The sequence below is a fragment of the Ahaetulla prasina genome, chromosome 4 (genome assembly GCF_028640845.1).
Source record: "Ahaetulla prasina isolate Xishuangbanna chromosome 4, ASM2864084v1, whole genome shotgun sequence".
NCBI lineage: Eukaryota > Metazoa > Chordata > Lepidosauria > Squamata > Colubridae > Ahaetulla > Ahaetulla prasina.
Genome location: NC_080542.1, coordinates 39937080 through 39950260, shown reverse-complemented (window position 1 = coordinate 39950260; position 13181 = coordinate 39937080). Strand labels below are relative to the sequence as shown.

The 13181-nt window shown below is 39.0% G+C and overlaps 1 protein-coding gene across 1 annotated transcript; it reads left to right on the top strand.

The window, feature by feature from the left end:
* Window positions 1–7616: 7616 nt before the first annotated feature.
* EPOP (elongin BC and polycomb repressive complex 2 associated protein) lies at window positions 7617–12946 on the top strand. The gene has a single exon (XM_058180193.1). The coding sequence runs from the start codon at window positions 10403–10405 to the stop codon at window positions 12281–12283; it is 1881 nt and encodes a 626-aa protein (XP_058036176.1). The 5' UTR covers window positions 7617–10402; the 3' UTR covers window positions 12284–12946.
* The last annotated feature ends 235 nt before the right edge of the window (window positions 12947–13181 follow it).

Sequence of the window (13181 nt, the reverse complement as noted above, 5' to 3'; positions counted from 1 at the left end):
ACAATATTATATAAATTCATAAATTTTACTTTCCATCCTTCACAATTAAATAATATCATCTCATAGATTTATACCATACAAATAACAAATAAAAAAAATCCTATAATTTATATCCTAAACAAATCAATTCCAGAAATTAACCATAATCATCATATTCACATCTTAAACATTCCTCCCCTCTCCTATTCTATTTTCCATCATTTTCAAACCAGTTAACTTAGCATCTAACAACAAAGGATTCCCACTCTTTAAAACATTAATATAGAAGTGTCTTGCTTTCATAACTGTACTAAGAAAATACTTTCTGCCTCTAAAATTCACTGACATCCATTGGAACTTCTCATCTAAAATATATCTGATGTTTCTTAAACTAATCCACTAAAAAAGCAAATTCTCTCCTCTTTCTTAACATTTTAGGAGGAATTTCCTTCATCATTTTTATATTTTGTCCCAATATTTGAAATTTATTTTTATAAAAGGCTTGCAAGATTTCATACCTAATCTTTTTAGTTGTAAAATAAATAACCACATCCCTCGGTAATCTATCCAGGCCATTTTTTTAAAAGACTTTTTTTTTAAATTTTCTTTTTTACAAGGGCAGTAGAAGATGTAATTCCCCCCTTTATAAAGATCCCAGCTAAGTTTCATACTGGAACAGGTACACTTATATGTAACTGGATGGCATATTGATTCTTCTTATTGGCTGAGCTGCCAGAAATAAAGCATGTGACCTCCCTAATACAATAGCCCCAGTCAATGTGGCCAATGGTAAGCATACCAAGAGCCATATGCGGAAAGGATGTTGTTCAGTGCTGGCTGGGGAATTCTGGGAGTTGAAGTCCACTCATCTTAGAGTTACTAAGGTTGAGAAAGGTTGGCTTAGACTAGTGCTTCTCAAATAGTGGGGCGCCCCCCCCAGGGGAGGCGCGAGGCTCCGTAAAGGGGGGCGCGTTTGACCTCGGCAAACAAGTTTTTTTTAATAATGATACTATTTACAGTTGCGCGGGGGGCGCGAAAAATGTTTTCTTCTTCCTAGAGGGGCATGACAGAAAATAATTGAGAAGCACTGGCTTAGACAATTGTAAAAAAATGAACACGGAGCTAGACTCTGTAGCTGCAGCTGATCTACCATAGTTGCAAAATTATTAATCAGAACTGGGCAATTTGTTAATATACCTGGGTTTTGTCTGCTGCTTTGACATTCAGTCTACTTAGATTAAAGGTTTAGTCTAGACATACCCCCCAAATTTTATGTTCTCTCTTATGTACTGTATCCAAATTGCCTTCCTCATAGAATAGAATAGAACAGAACAGAATAGAATTTTTATTGGCCAAGTGTGATTGGAGACACAAGGAATTTGTCTTGGTGCATATGTTCTCAGTGTACATAAAAGAAAAGATAAGTTCATCAAGAATTCTAAGGTACAACCTTAATGATAGTCATAGGGTACAAATAAGCAATCAAGAAGCAATCAATATTAATATAAATTGTTAAGGATACAGCAACAAAGTTATAGTCATACAGTCATAAGTGGAAGGAGATGGGTGAGATGGATGAGAAGATTAATAGTAGTGCAGATTTAGTAAATAGTTTGACAGTGTTGAGGGGATTATCTGTTTAGCAGAGAGATGGCTTTCGGGAAGAAACTATTCTTGTGTCTAGTTGTTCTGGTGTGCAGTGCTCTGTAGCGTTGTTTTGATGCTAGGAGTTGAAATAGTTAGGGATGTGACTTTCAAGGGAAGATTCCACTTAGTGGGGAAACTCAGCCATACATCAGTCCCCTAGAGAAGTTCCTCAGCATCACTTCCTGGTCTTTTTAATATTGGCCAGACATTTTATTCATCTATGGCATTTATAAAGTCAATGTCCCTCAGTTACTTGCATTTTGTATTTTAATAGTTTCTACAGAGACAGAAAGTCTTGTTTGTACTGCAGATCTAGGCAGACCTATTTGGACTCTGAGTTGTAGCACATAATTTCAATCTCAAGATTCCAGATATGATCCTCAGCAGATAATAGAAAAGAATTATCTCCGATAACTGAGAGGTATTGCCAGAGAAGGTAGACAGCATGACTGAGAGGAGAACAATCCCTAAATCCTTTCTGGATAAGACCGCCCTTTGGAAGAAAGGTCCTCAGGGACATCCAAGAGCAAAAAGCACTTTGCTCACACTACCAAATAATGTAGCTGACTGTAGCTTTATGCAGATGTTCATCTGACCTACATAAATATCCAATTAACTCCAATGTTTCTTTTCCAACAATTTGATTTACTGGCGGCGGGTGCTGTTCTTTATTTTACAGCTGAGGAAAATGTGTGCTTTTATTACATTAATACCCTACCTTTACTACAAGGAGTTCAGGAAGTGGACATTATCCATTCCTTCCTTTTTATCATTTCAGCAACCTGTGAGATAAGTTAGATTGAATGCTGGTGACCAGCAAAAGGTCACCATTGAATTTCACAGCTAAACCTGGATTGGTTCTTCAAATGGATGTGTCCAAATCATCCATGTGAAAAACTTATCTTATCAAAAATCCTAAACAATGTTGATTACAACATCCAAGACTCATTATATTCTGTATCTTTGTATTCCTCAAACAAATCCTAGAAAGATAGTTGCTGATTCATCTACTTTACATATCTGGAGAGTCATATCTGGACTATACCCAGACAATACCCAGGTCAGGATTTTGAACCCTTATCTTTAAAAAAAAAAAAAAGACCTCACAAAACTATTTGTGGAATTGAACTATTCAATTCCCATATGTGGAATTTGCTTTTCTACTTTGATTCCTCCTTTCCCTTCAAGGTCTAATTTAATGGGATAGGTTGAAGGTACTTCTTAATTTCAATTCCTACCTCACCAAGAAGTGGCTACATGGCTATAGGCAAGACAGTAATGCAGGGGTATCAAACTCGATTTCATCGAGGGCCACATCACAGCTGTGATCTGACTTCAGAGGGCCGGGATGTGTGGCGGGGGGGGGGACATGGCCATGGTGGGCATGTTGGAGGCACCTATGTTGGCCAAGTGCTAAGGCAGGACTTCCCTGAGACATCCTTCACTCTCATTATAATCTCCTTCCTTCCTTCCTTCTCTTTTTCTTTCCCTCTTCATTCTCTTTTTTTCTTCCTTCCCCTATTTGTCCGTCCTTGCTCTCTTCCCATCTTCCTTTCTTTTGCTTTGTCTTTCCTTTTTCCTTTCTCCTTTCCTGTCCCTTCTTGCATGCTCAAATGCAAAAAGGGAAGCATTTGTTTCATTTTTAGGTTTTTTTTTATAGCCCTCTGCCAGCATAAACAGCCCACACCTCATTTTTGGCCATGATGGCCTCCTGCAGCCTTCTGCCAGCAAAAATGGAGCTCTGTTTTCACTGGCAGAGGCCCCATGGGCCAGTCCTTTGCTGTTTCCAGGCTGGCCCCATGGGCCAGATCTAAGCACCCTGCGGGCCGGATCTGGCCCCTGGGCCTTGAGTTTGACACCCCTGCATTAATACGTTAAGTATAATACATGGATAACAATACTGACTTACATAGCATGGTGACTTTGCAGAGATTACAGAGCTAATATACGTGAAACACTGAGAAAGTACTACTTAAAAATCCAAATAAACTTTATTGTTTTTTCAGCTGTTTAACTTTCAAGTCATATCATGGCTTTAAAGTTACCCATCAAAGCAAGACTTTCACAGTTTGAATTAATTTTTAACTTCCATGCTTAAGGAGCAGTTTGGGGCAACCTTTCCCATCCTGCCATCCCACCCTCCAGATGTTTTGCACTATAAATCCTTAATCCCAAACCAAGCATCTTGAAGGCATGAGGTTGGAGAAGGCTGTCTTTAAGGGCACACAGCTTGTGTTCCTTCACCTTATGTAAAACCCTTTGTGAGGCTATTTTATCCCCAACCTGAGCATATGGGTTTTTTTTTTACTTCTTTGCAGTATACTGTATACTGTTCATTTTTGCAATGCACATGATAAAATGAAATGTGACAACAAAAGTTCTACTCTTTGTTTCAAACAGACGTGAGCCAGCTGTTTTCATATGAAACACTATACAGCTGGAATATCTACACAGATGAATGGTTTGGTCCTTTTATTAGGGAAATTAAGCATTTGCAGTAACTATTCTAATGATTTTTTTCAGGATTGTTTCACATCCATTAGGGTCTAAAGCAGTGTATTATGGATTTATATAAACTATAAATCCATGTGCAATGTGAAATCCCAATCTGACTCTCATGCCAAAAATTGACTCATGCCAAAATATGTTAAAATTTGTTCAGGTTGCACATTTTTAAAAACTGCTACGTGGAGTTGATAAGGTTTGCAGCTTGAAAGGTCCTTAGCGCTCTCTGAGCTTGGTAATTTTCTTGCAGATGTATTGTTATCTAAACTAGATAACATCATCTGTGCTAGACTAACTGGGATGATGTTACCTCGTTTGGTTAATGAGATGTCAGCAAGAAAACAGGTAAGCTCAGAGAGCACTAAGGACCCCTCACTTCAAGCCTGAACTGCAGATATTCTCTTTCTTGTTTCGTAGTCTGATATATCTGAATTGGAAAATATGATTCAGAGACAGATGAATACCAGCAATTAATATCATTAAATCCTCCCAAACTCTTATTATGTTTGGAGTAATGTATTTTGTAGCAATTACTTAACATGGTGGACATATAAGGAATGATACACACTTGGACCACATCTGGACTAATATTGAAGGGTATGATCCTGAACTATCATGGCACACATATTTCTATGTGATTCAGGCTTAAACACACAGCTCTGCCAACTTCACGCCTTTTCTGACCCTTTGCAGGAAGTAAGATCTCTATGGCTCCTAAGGGCTACTTCACATAATACACAGAGGAAAACTAAGGCTGGGCACAAGGGTACATTAAGCCGAAGGATGCACCCCAATAGATATGTATAGATTGTGTCTGTCAGGCTCTTGCATGTCACATTGTTAGGTTAAATATTTGAAACATCTCATACAGAAAATGTTAAGGAAGAGCATGTGTTGATTTCTCTCCATATGATTTGATCTAATGACCAAATTGGATAAATAGGCTGTGTGCCTAAGTCCTGGTTTATTCAAGAAAAAGGAATTGTAGTTTAATTTTAAGAACTAGGGGATTTTAAATCCCCACCAACTATTTATTTTCTTGCATTATGAAACTTCAGGCAAATTTTACACAGCTGAGTTTACTTTTATTATGTGAGCTTAATAACCCAATCTTGCTCTTAACATCTTCTGTTTTCTATGTGATTTAGGCTTAAACACACAGCTCTGCCAACTTCATGCCTTTTCTGACCCTTTGCAGGAAGTAAGACACAAAATGTAGATTACTGAATTGTGTGCCAGTACAATCTCCAATCAACTGATATTAGAACAGCAGAATTATACTCATATTGAAACTAATTCTTTTGTTTAAAAAAACATACACGTTCTTTGGCTAAATGGACGTTGATAGGAAGCGGATATTGGAGAGAAATGTGTTCTACTTCCTTTTAAAAGTATGTTCAACTTACAACCACCAAAATACATTTCATATTTCCTACCTATAAGTTATAGGACATCTTTATTAAGGAGGGAAGCCCTCAAAGTGCCTACAAAGCAGTCTTGGGAGGACAATAGGTGCCATTCTTGGGAAGATGTGCTACACAAGGCAGAGCAAGGTGGATGGGAGATGGAGGCACAAGTTGCAAGATTTCCAGTTACCTTGAGAAGACTTTCCCAAGGAACTGTGCCCAATAAGCAAATTGGCGTCACTCCACTTCTTCAGGATGCTTGCAAAACTAAAGCAGTTTACAACTCCAGCTTCCCAGGAAAACAAAAAAACATCAGGGATCTTCTCACTTCTGAAAAAAAAGACAGGCCCTTCACTTCCTCCCCTCCCCTCATCCAGCATCGCCTCTGCGTGGAAAAGAAAGAAAGGGGAGGGAAAAAGCAGGGGGAGTCTTATTTTAATCGGCCAGAATCACAACAATTCAAACCAATGGGTGTAACACAGCTGAATCCATATATTTTCTGTTCTATGAAAGGATCAGTATAAGTTTTAGGGTTTGATTTTTATTTGGCGAGCGCTACAGGGAATTTTCTTAGGGAAATTAAAACTGTTTGGAATTCTTAGCTTTCTTCAATGCCGTAAAGGTTTCCTCTGCTGATTTCCACGTTTTTTTTTGGATGTATTTAGAAACAATGGAAACACCAATTGGAGGGTTATTTACATAAATGATTAGAAATACATGCAAATGCTGGACTCTATGATTGTCATTTTACACTTCTGTTTGTTTGTTTGTTTGTGCGATTCACAAAGTTGTCACTTACCAGGAATTACTTCAATTAAGTGACATAATAGTAAGCTTTAATATTTAAGATTGCATTTTTACTCACCAGCATTTAGTTAGTTTCTAAATATTGTTACAAGAAAGTGATACCTCCTTATTAAGAAAACTCAGGCTGCAATTTTATGCATATTTACCTAGAGTATGCCCCAATGATTTCAGTATTATTTCTGAGACGATACAGACAGAATTGCACTAATAGGATCACAATTTTAAGTGAACTCAATAGACAAGACAGAATCAAGGATGTCTGTGTCAGGCTTTATGTTAATATATTTTAATAGATTTTTAAATCTTATTTGCAAAAGAGATTTTAGACTATAACATACTTTGCAAAATGCAAAATTTATTTTTGCATTTTCTTTAAATATTGTTTGATGCTTGTGGCCCACTTTATACTCTTAGTCAAAGAGCAATTTTGATTCCTTTTCAAGATTTAGTTTTTAACAACTAAAATTTAACTTCTTACCAAATCTCCATGAAGTTATTTTTAAAGACAAAAAGAATCCTATGTGGGTAATATTTGCCAAAGAAAAATGTCTACCTATGGAGAGAAGACATTGGGGTAAACATTATTACAATAGGGAAGGAAGATAGTTAGATACTCATAATGTCCAAAAATAGCAAAAAGAAATCTCTAGAAGCCTTTTGAAAGGTATCAGTGGTTCTGCTAAAACCTACATCAGTAAAATAGCAGCCATGCTGTAGAATAGAAAGCTGAGATATGAAAGAAAGAAAGAAAGAAAGAAAGAAAGAAAGAAAGAAAGAAAGAAAAAATAAGAGTACAAATTTATGATTAATCTCTGCAAGATTTGTTCAGCACTACACAGCACTAATTTCATTTTTAAAAAGGGGTCATGTTCTTCCAAATATGAATAAAAAATTAGGACGTTGTAGTGAAAAATTTTGTTGTGCATCCTCAATGTGATACATATGATTGTTCAGCATTACTTTGTGATTTAACCTGCATTAGTTTAGAGGCAAAAATGTCAACATTAATATCAACTACTAGTTTATTCCCTTATGGTACAAAGGAAAACTCATTTTCTTCAGAGAATGTTTCAGCAAAAGTTGTTACTAAACACAAGAATAAAAATGATTGCAAAAGGAATAGATAGATGCAGAGACAGAAATATGGTCAAAAATTCCAGAATCTTCATCTCCTTTCTCATTCAATGTATTTCCAGATATCAGTAGGTTAACGTCCAAATAAACTCGGTAAACTGTGTTTAAAATATATTGAGCCCTGTGTCATATTATGGCCTATCACTTCAATCTAGAACAAGGGCTAGGAAACTGACACACTCCAGAATACAGAGCAACTAGTGTGCAAGCTTGAACTTTCCAATTTCCTACAGGGGCACAACTCATCTGCTCCAGCCATTTGTGACAAAATACATTGTTCGTTCTTATGCAGGCTTCTTCACCCTTGAAGTAGGAAATGCACATTTAGAAATCCAGTCCTGCATTTAAATTCCACTGGCTTGATAGGATGAATTAAATCTATCACCTATCCATTCTCCTTCACTGGAACAAAACATTGCTTAAGTATCCCTACAGTTATAACGTTCTAACGATTCTGAACACATTTACTTAAAATAAATTCCTCTGAAATGAGCAAGTTCAGGATGATGCAGGTCTATTCAGAAGTAAAACTCACTGAAATACACAAAACTTACATCAAGGTAAATATGACCAAGAATTCTTCTTCAATTAGGATTGTGCTATGATTCCTCTTCTCCTCTTAACTCCAACAACCTGTAGGCTCAATACAGGCAAATGCGAATCATATGCCAAAAATGTATATCCTTGATACCCTACATAATGAACCAGATTTATAAGACATATAGGTATCAGAGTTGAATACATTCATAAAGCGTGTCAAACATTTGCCTATCTGATGAGAAGTCCCTCATGATAAAAATGAAGAACTGAGAAGAGATTTTGTAGAATATTTATGAAAGCCAAAACTTCCAATTTCAAGGCATCATTGGTATGGATGATTAAAAGACTTACCTTACATAATGGCAAATGCTTTTGGCAACTGATTTTACAGATTTTACAGAAGCATACTTAGCACTTATCAAACACAAGAAATCACTTAAGATGTATAGGGCAACTATAAGAAGGAAAATGTTATGAAGAATTTTATAAAGAAACCAACTTAGGCAAAAGGTAAGGTGAATGTGTGTAAAATATGTGATGTGAGCTATGAATCAGGCAGTCCCTATGTATGGATGGAATCTGATATGTACCTGAAGATGTGAATTTAATTTTCTTCTGTTTTAAGAGGGTTTAAAGCGTGAAAGCACATTTAAAGCAGTATCAGAAATCAATGTTTTTCTTATTCAGGGTCAAATGAATTTATTTTCACATTGGCTTTTTCATTTTTAAATCTTGTATACATCCTGCTCTAGGCTTTGGCTACAGAGCTGAAAATCAATCCTTTTTTAAAAAAAACAAAACTCACATTCTGTATGTTTTTGCAGATCTTCCATTCATTTCATGTCATGTAGGATAGGCATAGCTCAGTTTCCTCCTCTATTGTGTTAAATATGTTTTTAATATAACATAATCCTATGAATATTTATCCAAGAGTTTATCCAATTGTATTTAAGGCAGCTTACTTGTAGGATATTGTATGCAAGATTGGAACTTAAGTTATAAACCAATGAAAACTGAAATAATCTTCCTAGGGAAATAATAATAATGATGATGATGATGATAATGATAATAATGGCAATAACTGTGGTGAAAAACAAAATTATTCTGTGAGTTGGATATCTATATATCTTACCAGAGAATTCCCCTGACCCTTAAGAGCCTTCTCTCAATCTTTAAATATTAAAGAAAGGCTGTAATTGTTGAAGATCGATTTTTAAATTTTGGCTAATTGTTGCTTCTACCACAAGCTTTTTTTTTTGTAAAAAAACACAAATACATGTCATTGTTAAGTAGAAATATTTAGGGGCAAATTCTAAAATTAATAAAAATATTTGAGCAAATTCTAAAATTAATAAAAAATATCAACACTCGTATTACAAAAATCATTTCCAAAAAAGATAATATTTTTAAAATTAGACCTTTAGCTTTATGTAAACATACCTATAGATTGTGCAGAGAGAAAATGCTTCAGTTCATTGAAAAACGAAAAGATCAATAAATATATTCTATAAAAATTGGTAATACTGCAGTTTTCTTCCAGATGTGAATTCAAAAATAAGATAAAAAGGATTAAGTTTTAGGAAAACAAGCCAATGTATATATGGAATCACACCTGTTCAGATACATATATAAAAATATTCCTATTCATTTTCTCTGAACATGCACCAGTATGGAGTATATGAAACTCCTTTCCAGCTTGGAGGAGGGTGTCGGATTGACTTTTAAATGAAACGGGTTTATATGTATGTATATATATATATGAGGGTTTAACACAGGGGTGTGTGTTAAATGTTGGGGGTTTTGTGACATCACCAGGTTAAAGTACCCAATCAGCTTGCACTCTGGAGAAAATTATTTAGTGGGGTGTTTCCTACAATATACTGTACTCAAGTCTCTTAAAGAAAGAAGCAGGAAAAAAGGTGGCCATGCCATGGATTTTGGTTGCTGTCTGGGGGGACTGAAAACCCTGTTTTTTGCTGTTCAGGAATGATTCTTTGCTCAGAGGCTTGCCTGCTTGTTTTTAAAGATTGGACTGATTAAGAGATGGGTGAAATTTCTTCGGTGCCCCTCCGGGGCAAATTTGATTCCAAGAAGAAAAGATATGAGGAGGAGGAGGAAAAATAATAACCCGAGAGAAGACATTTTTCTCCTTTGGACTTCTCTGGGGATGTTTAGAGAGTGGAGAATAAAGCGCTGGGAAAAGAAAAGGCTGCTCTGGATCCTCAAGAGATGCATTTGAAAGGAAAATTTCTCACTCAACGATGAGTGCTTGATTTGGGAGGGGGGGGGATAGATGGGAAATGGGAAGAGGTTGGAAGAAGAGCCGTTTCTACTAGCTCCCCACTGGCGGCCTCCCTGCCTCCCTTTTATTTTTTATTTTAAACATGTTTCTGACCTGCGGGATGGCTCCAGCTGCGGCTTCCGCTGCCACTTCCATGGATTACAATGGAGATTTCCAAGCTGGTTATCAGGAAATCGACGGCATCAATTTGGGTTACCTGCAGATTAACGGCACGAAGATGTTTGCTCTGACCCAGGTCTTCAGCGACCTTTTTAAGGACATTCCTCGGGCCGCTGTGAGCAAAAAAATGGAAAGCCTCAAGATCCAGAGCCGCCGGTGCGACCTGAAGGAGCTGCGCACTCTCAAAGCCATCCAGTCGGTGCCAATGCGCGCCGTCAAGTGTTCGCTCATTTCCAAGACAGACCTGGAGGCCCTCTGCACCTCCTGCAAGGCCTTAACCCCCAGGAAGAGGAAAAGGAAGAGGAAAGTCAAGAGAAGGGAAGCCGAGGTCCTGTTCGATCGGTCCCGGTTACTCCCGGCGTATGACGAACCCGACCACCACGCCTTTCGTGCCAGTTTGGGTGCCGGCTGCACCAAGCGCGAAGCGCTCTTCGGAGCTCCATTTGCTAGGAGCTACGAGAAAACTGCGCCGCCTTCCAAAAGCTACAGCCGGAATAGTAGAGCGCAGTTCCTGGCCGGCGTCCTCAACGCTTACCCGGGGGATTTGCAATTCCTACACTCGGCAGTCAGGGCGCACGGAACCGGTCAACCGCCTCGCGAGCCGGAGATCGGGCGCCCCAAACGCTCCACTTGCGGCTGCCTGGCCAAGAAAGGTCGCTCAGCCGCTATCGCCGGTTCCAAGAGGCAAGGTACGTCGGCTGGCTATTCCAGTGATTCGGATTCCAGCGGCGCATCAAGCCCGGCAAGTTCCAGCGATTCTTCGGAAGATGAGGAGGAGGAGGACGATGAAGAGGACGATGAAGAGGAGGAAGACGAATCTTCCTGCAGTAGCGAAGACTGCAGCTCCTCCGGGTCAGAAAGTAGTTCTCTATGCAGTGGCGATTCAGTGCAAAGCACGAGATACAGACAGGCCGCCCTTCCCCGCCTCCCTCCCCAAAATGCATCTTCCCAAGTCTTCCCCAGCGTGGCCAAAGCGCTGCGCCCCGACCCGAACTTGATCTTTTGGGCCAGGACGTTGTGCGCCTCCACTTTGGAAAGTTTCAAGCCGGTTCCCACCACTACGCCCAAGGAGCTTCAGCAGGATAGATCGGAGACTCGGCATTCTCGTCCAGTCGGCCCTAGCGAAAGACCGCAGCCAAAGAACGTAGGCATCAAGGAGGCGTCGGAGTTGGGTGTCCAGGAGGGCGAAGAGGTCGACTTCCTGAGCATTCCCGGCGTTCGAGCTAGTGAGCAGGATAAAACTGAGGAAGCCGCGCTTCAGCAGACCTCTGAGGAAGGGTCAGGCAGAGGGGCCCATTTCGACCGGCTTATCAGGCAATCGAAACTGTGGTGCTATGCCAAAGGGTTCAACGTGGATGGGAAAGGCTTGCGGAGAGCCGAGCAGGCCAAAGGGTGTTCTCCCACTTCCAAAGCTGGCCTCCTCAGCTTGGCCAACAGACCACTGAAAGGGAGCAGCGACTTGGAAAGGAGTGCCAGGAGAAGTCGAGTTGAACAGGCCAAAGGGAGGCCCCCCAAGATCCAGAGGAAGAAGACCCCAAAGGGGGGCACCCCGCCTTGCAAACGCTTGCTCAGCGCCAGTCCCGGGCCTGTAAGGAATCCATTTACTTTGATGGGCACTTTTCCGTGTACGCCCGCGTTAGTTGTGGGTTCCGATGGGGATCTGTGTCCTGCGTCGTCTCTATGCGTCAAAGACTCTTGTGCCCTCTCCAAAACGCACCCACTTTGGACCTGGCAGCTGGGGGGCAATGCCATCCCCATGCCTCCCAGCCTGAAATTCCGGGGATATGGTTTTGAAAAAGTCTAGATGGAAGGTTTTAAATTAGTTTATGTGCAACAATTTGTCTTTTGTGGAGGGAACAGTGTGGATGGGAAAGGAAAAATAGAATTTGTAAAGAAAAGGAAAATGATCTTGCAATCTCAAGTACATAAACTTGGAAATAACCTTTTTTTGTTTCAGTGGCCTTTAATTCCAAGTCAGGTGATAATACCAATTAATGATGTTTAAACTCATTTGCCCCAAAGTAAGACTGGCTAAAATAGATAAAAATGTTTTTTAAATAGAAAAAGTGCAATCAAATATATAATTATTCAGAAGGAATTGTGGGATTTAATTATGTGTATAAGTGGCTGTAAGTTTGAAGTCTAAAAGTTTTCAAAAGAAGAATGGACTTTTGATTCCCAAATAGCTCAAGTTTTTTTTTTAAAGAATCCTGAAAATCTCCATCTCTTGGCATTTCTGACATTCCTTTATTTATACCAGTAGCTTTGTTTTAAATAGCCCATCCAATCAGTAATTCTTAATAAAATTCACACCTTTGAAACTTTAGAAATTTAAATCTTATTTGACAATGATTAGAGGGAGCCAAAATAAATGATTAAAAAGAAATGTTGAGAATAAGAGAAAGTAACTTGAAAATAAAGCTGAGTATAAATATCTAAGTTCTATGCTTTAGTTGGGAATACAGTGTTTTTGTTCATATTACACATTATTGTAGGGAGCTGCAATAACAATATTTTTTTTAAAAAAAGATACAGGCCTTTTGGAGAAAATCTGGTCTCCTTTCCTTTTAACATGCAGTGGTTTGTTCCATGCTGCGAATTTTGGAAAAGCTGGGGGGGGGGGTGTTGTAGGGAATGAGAAAGTTTCTGGACAAGGTTCCCCTCCCCTCTCCAAGTGAAAGACTCTTCTCTTCTCCCCCTCC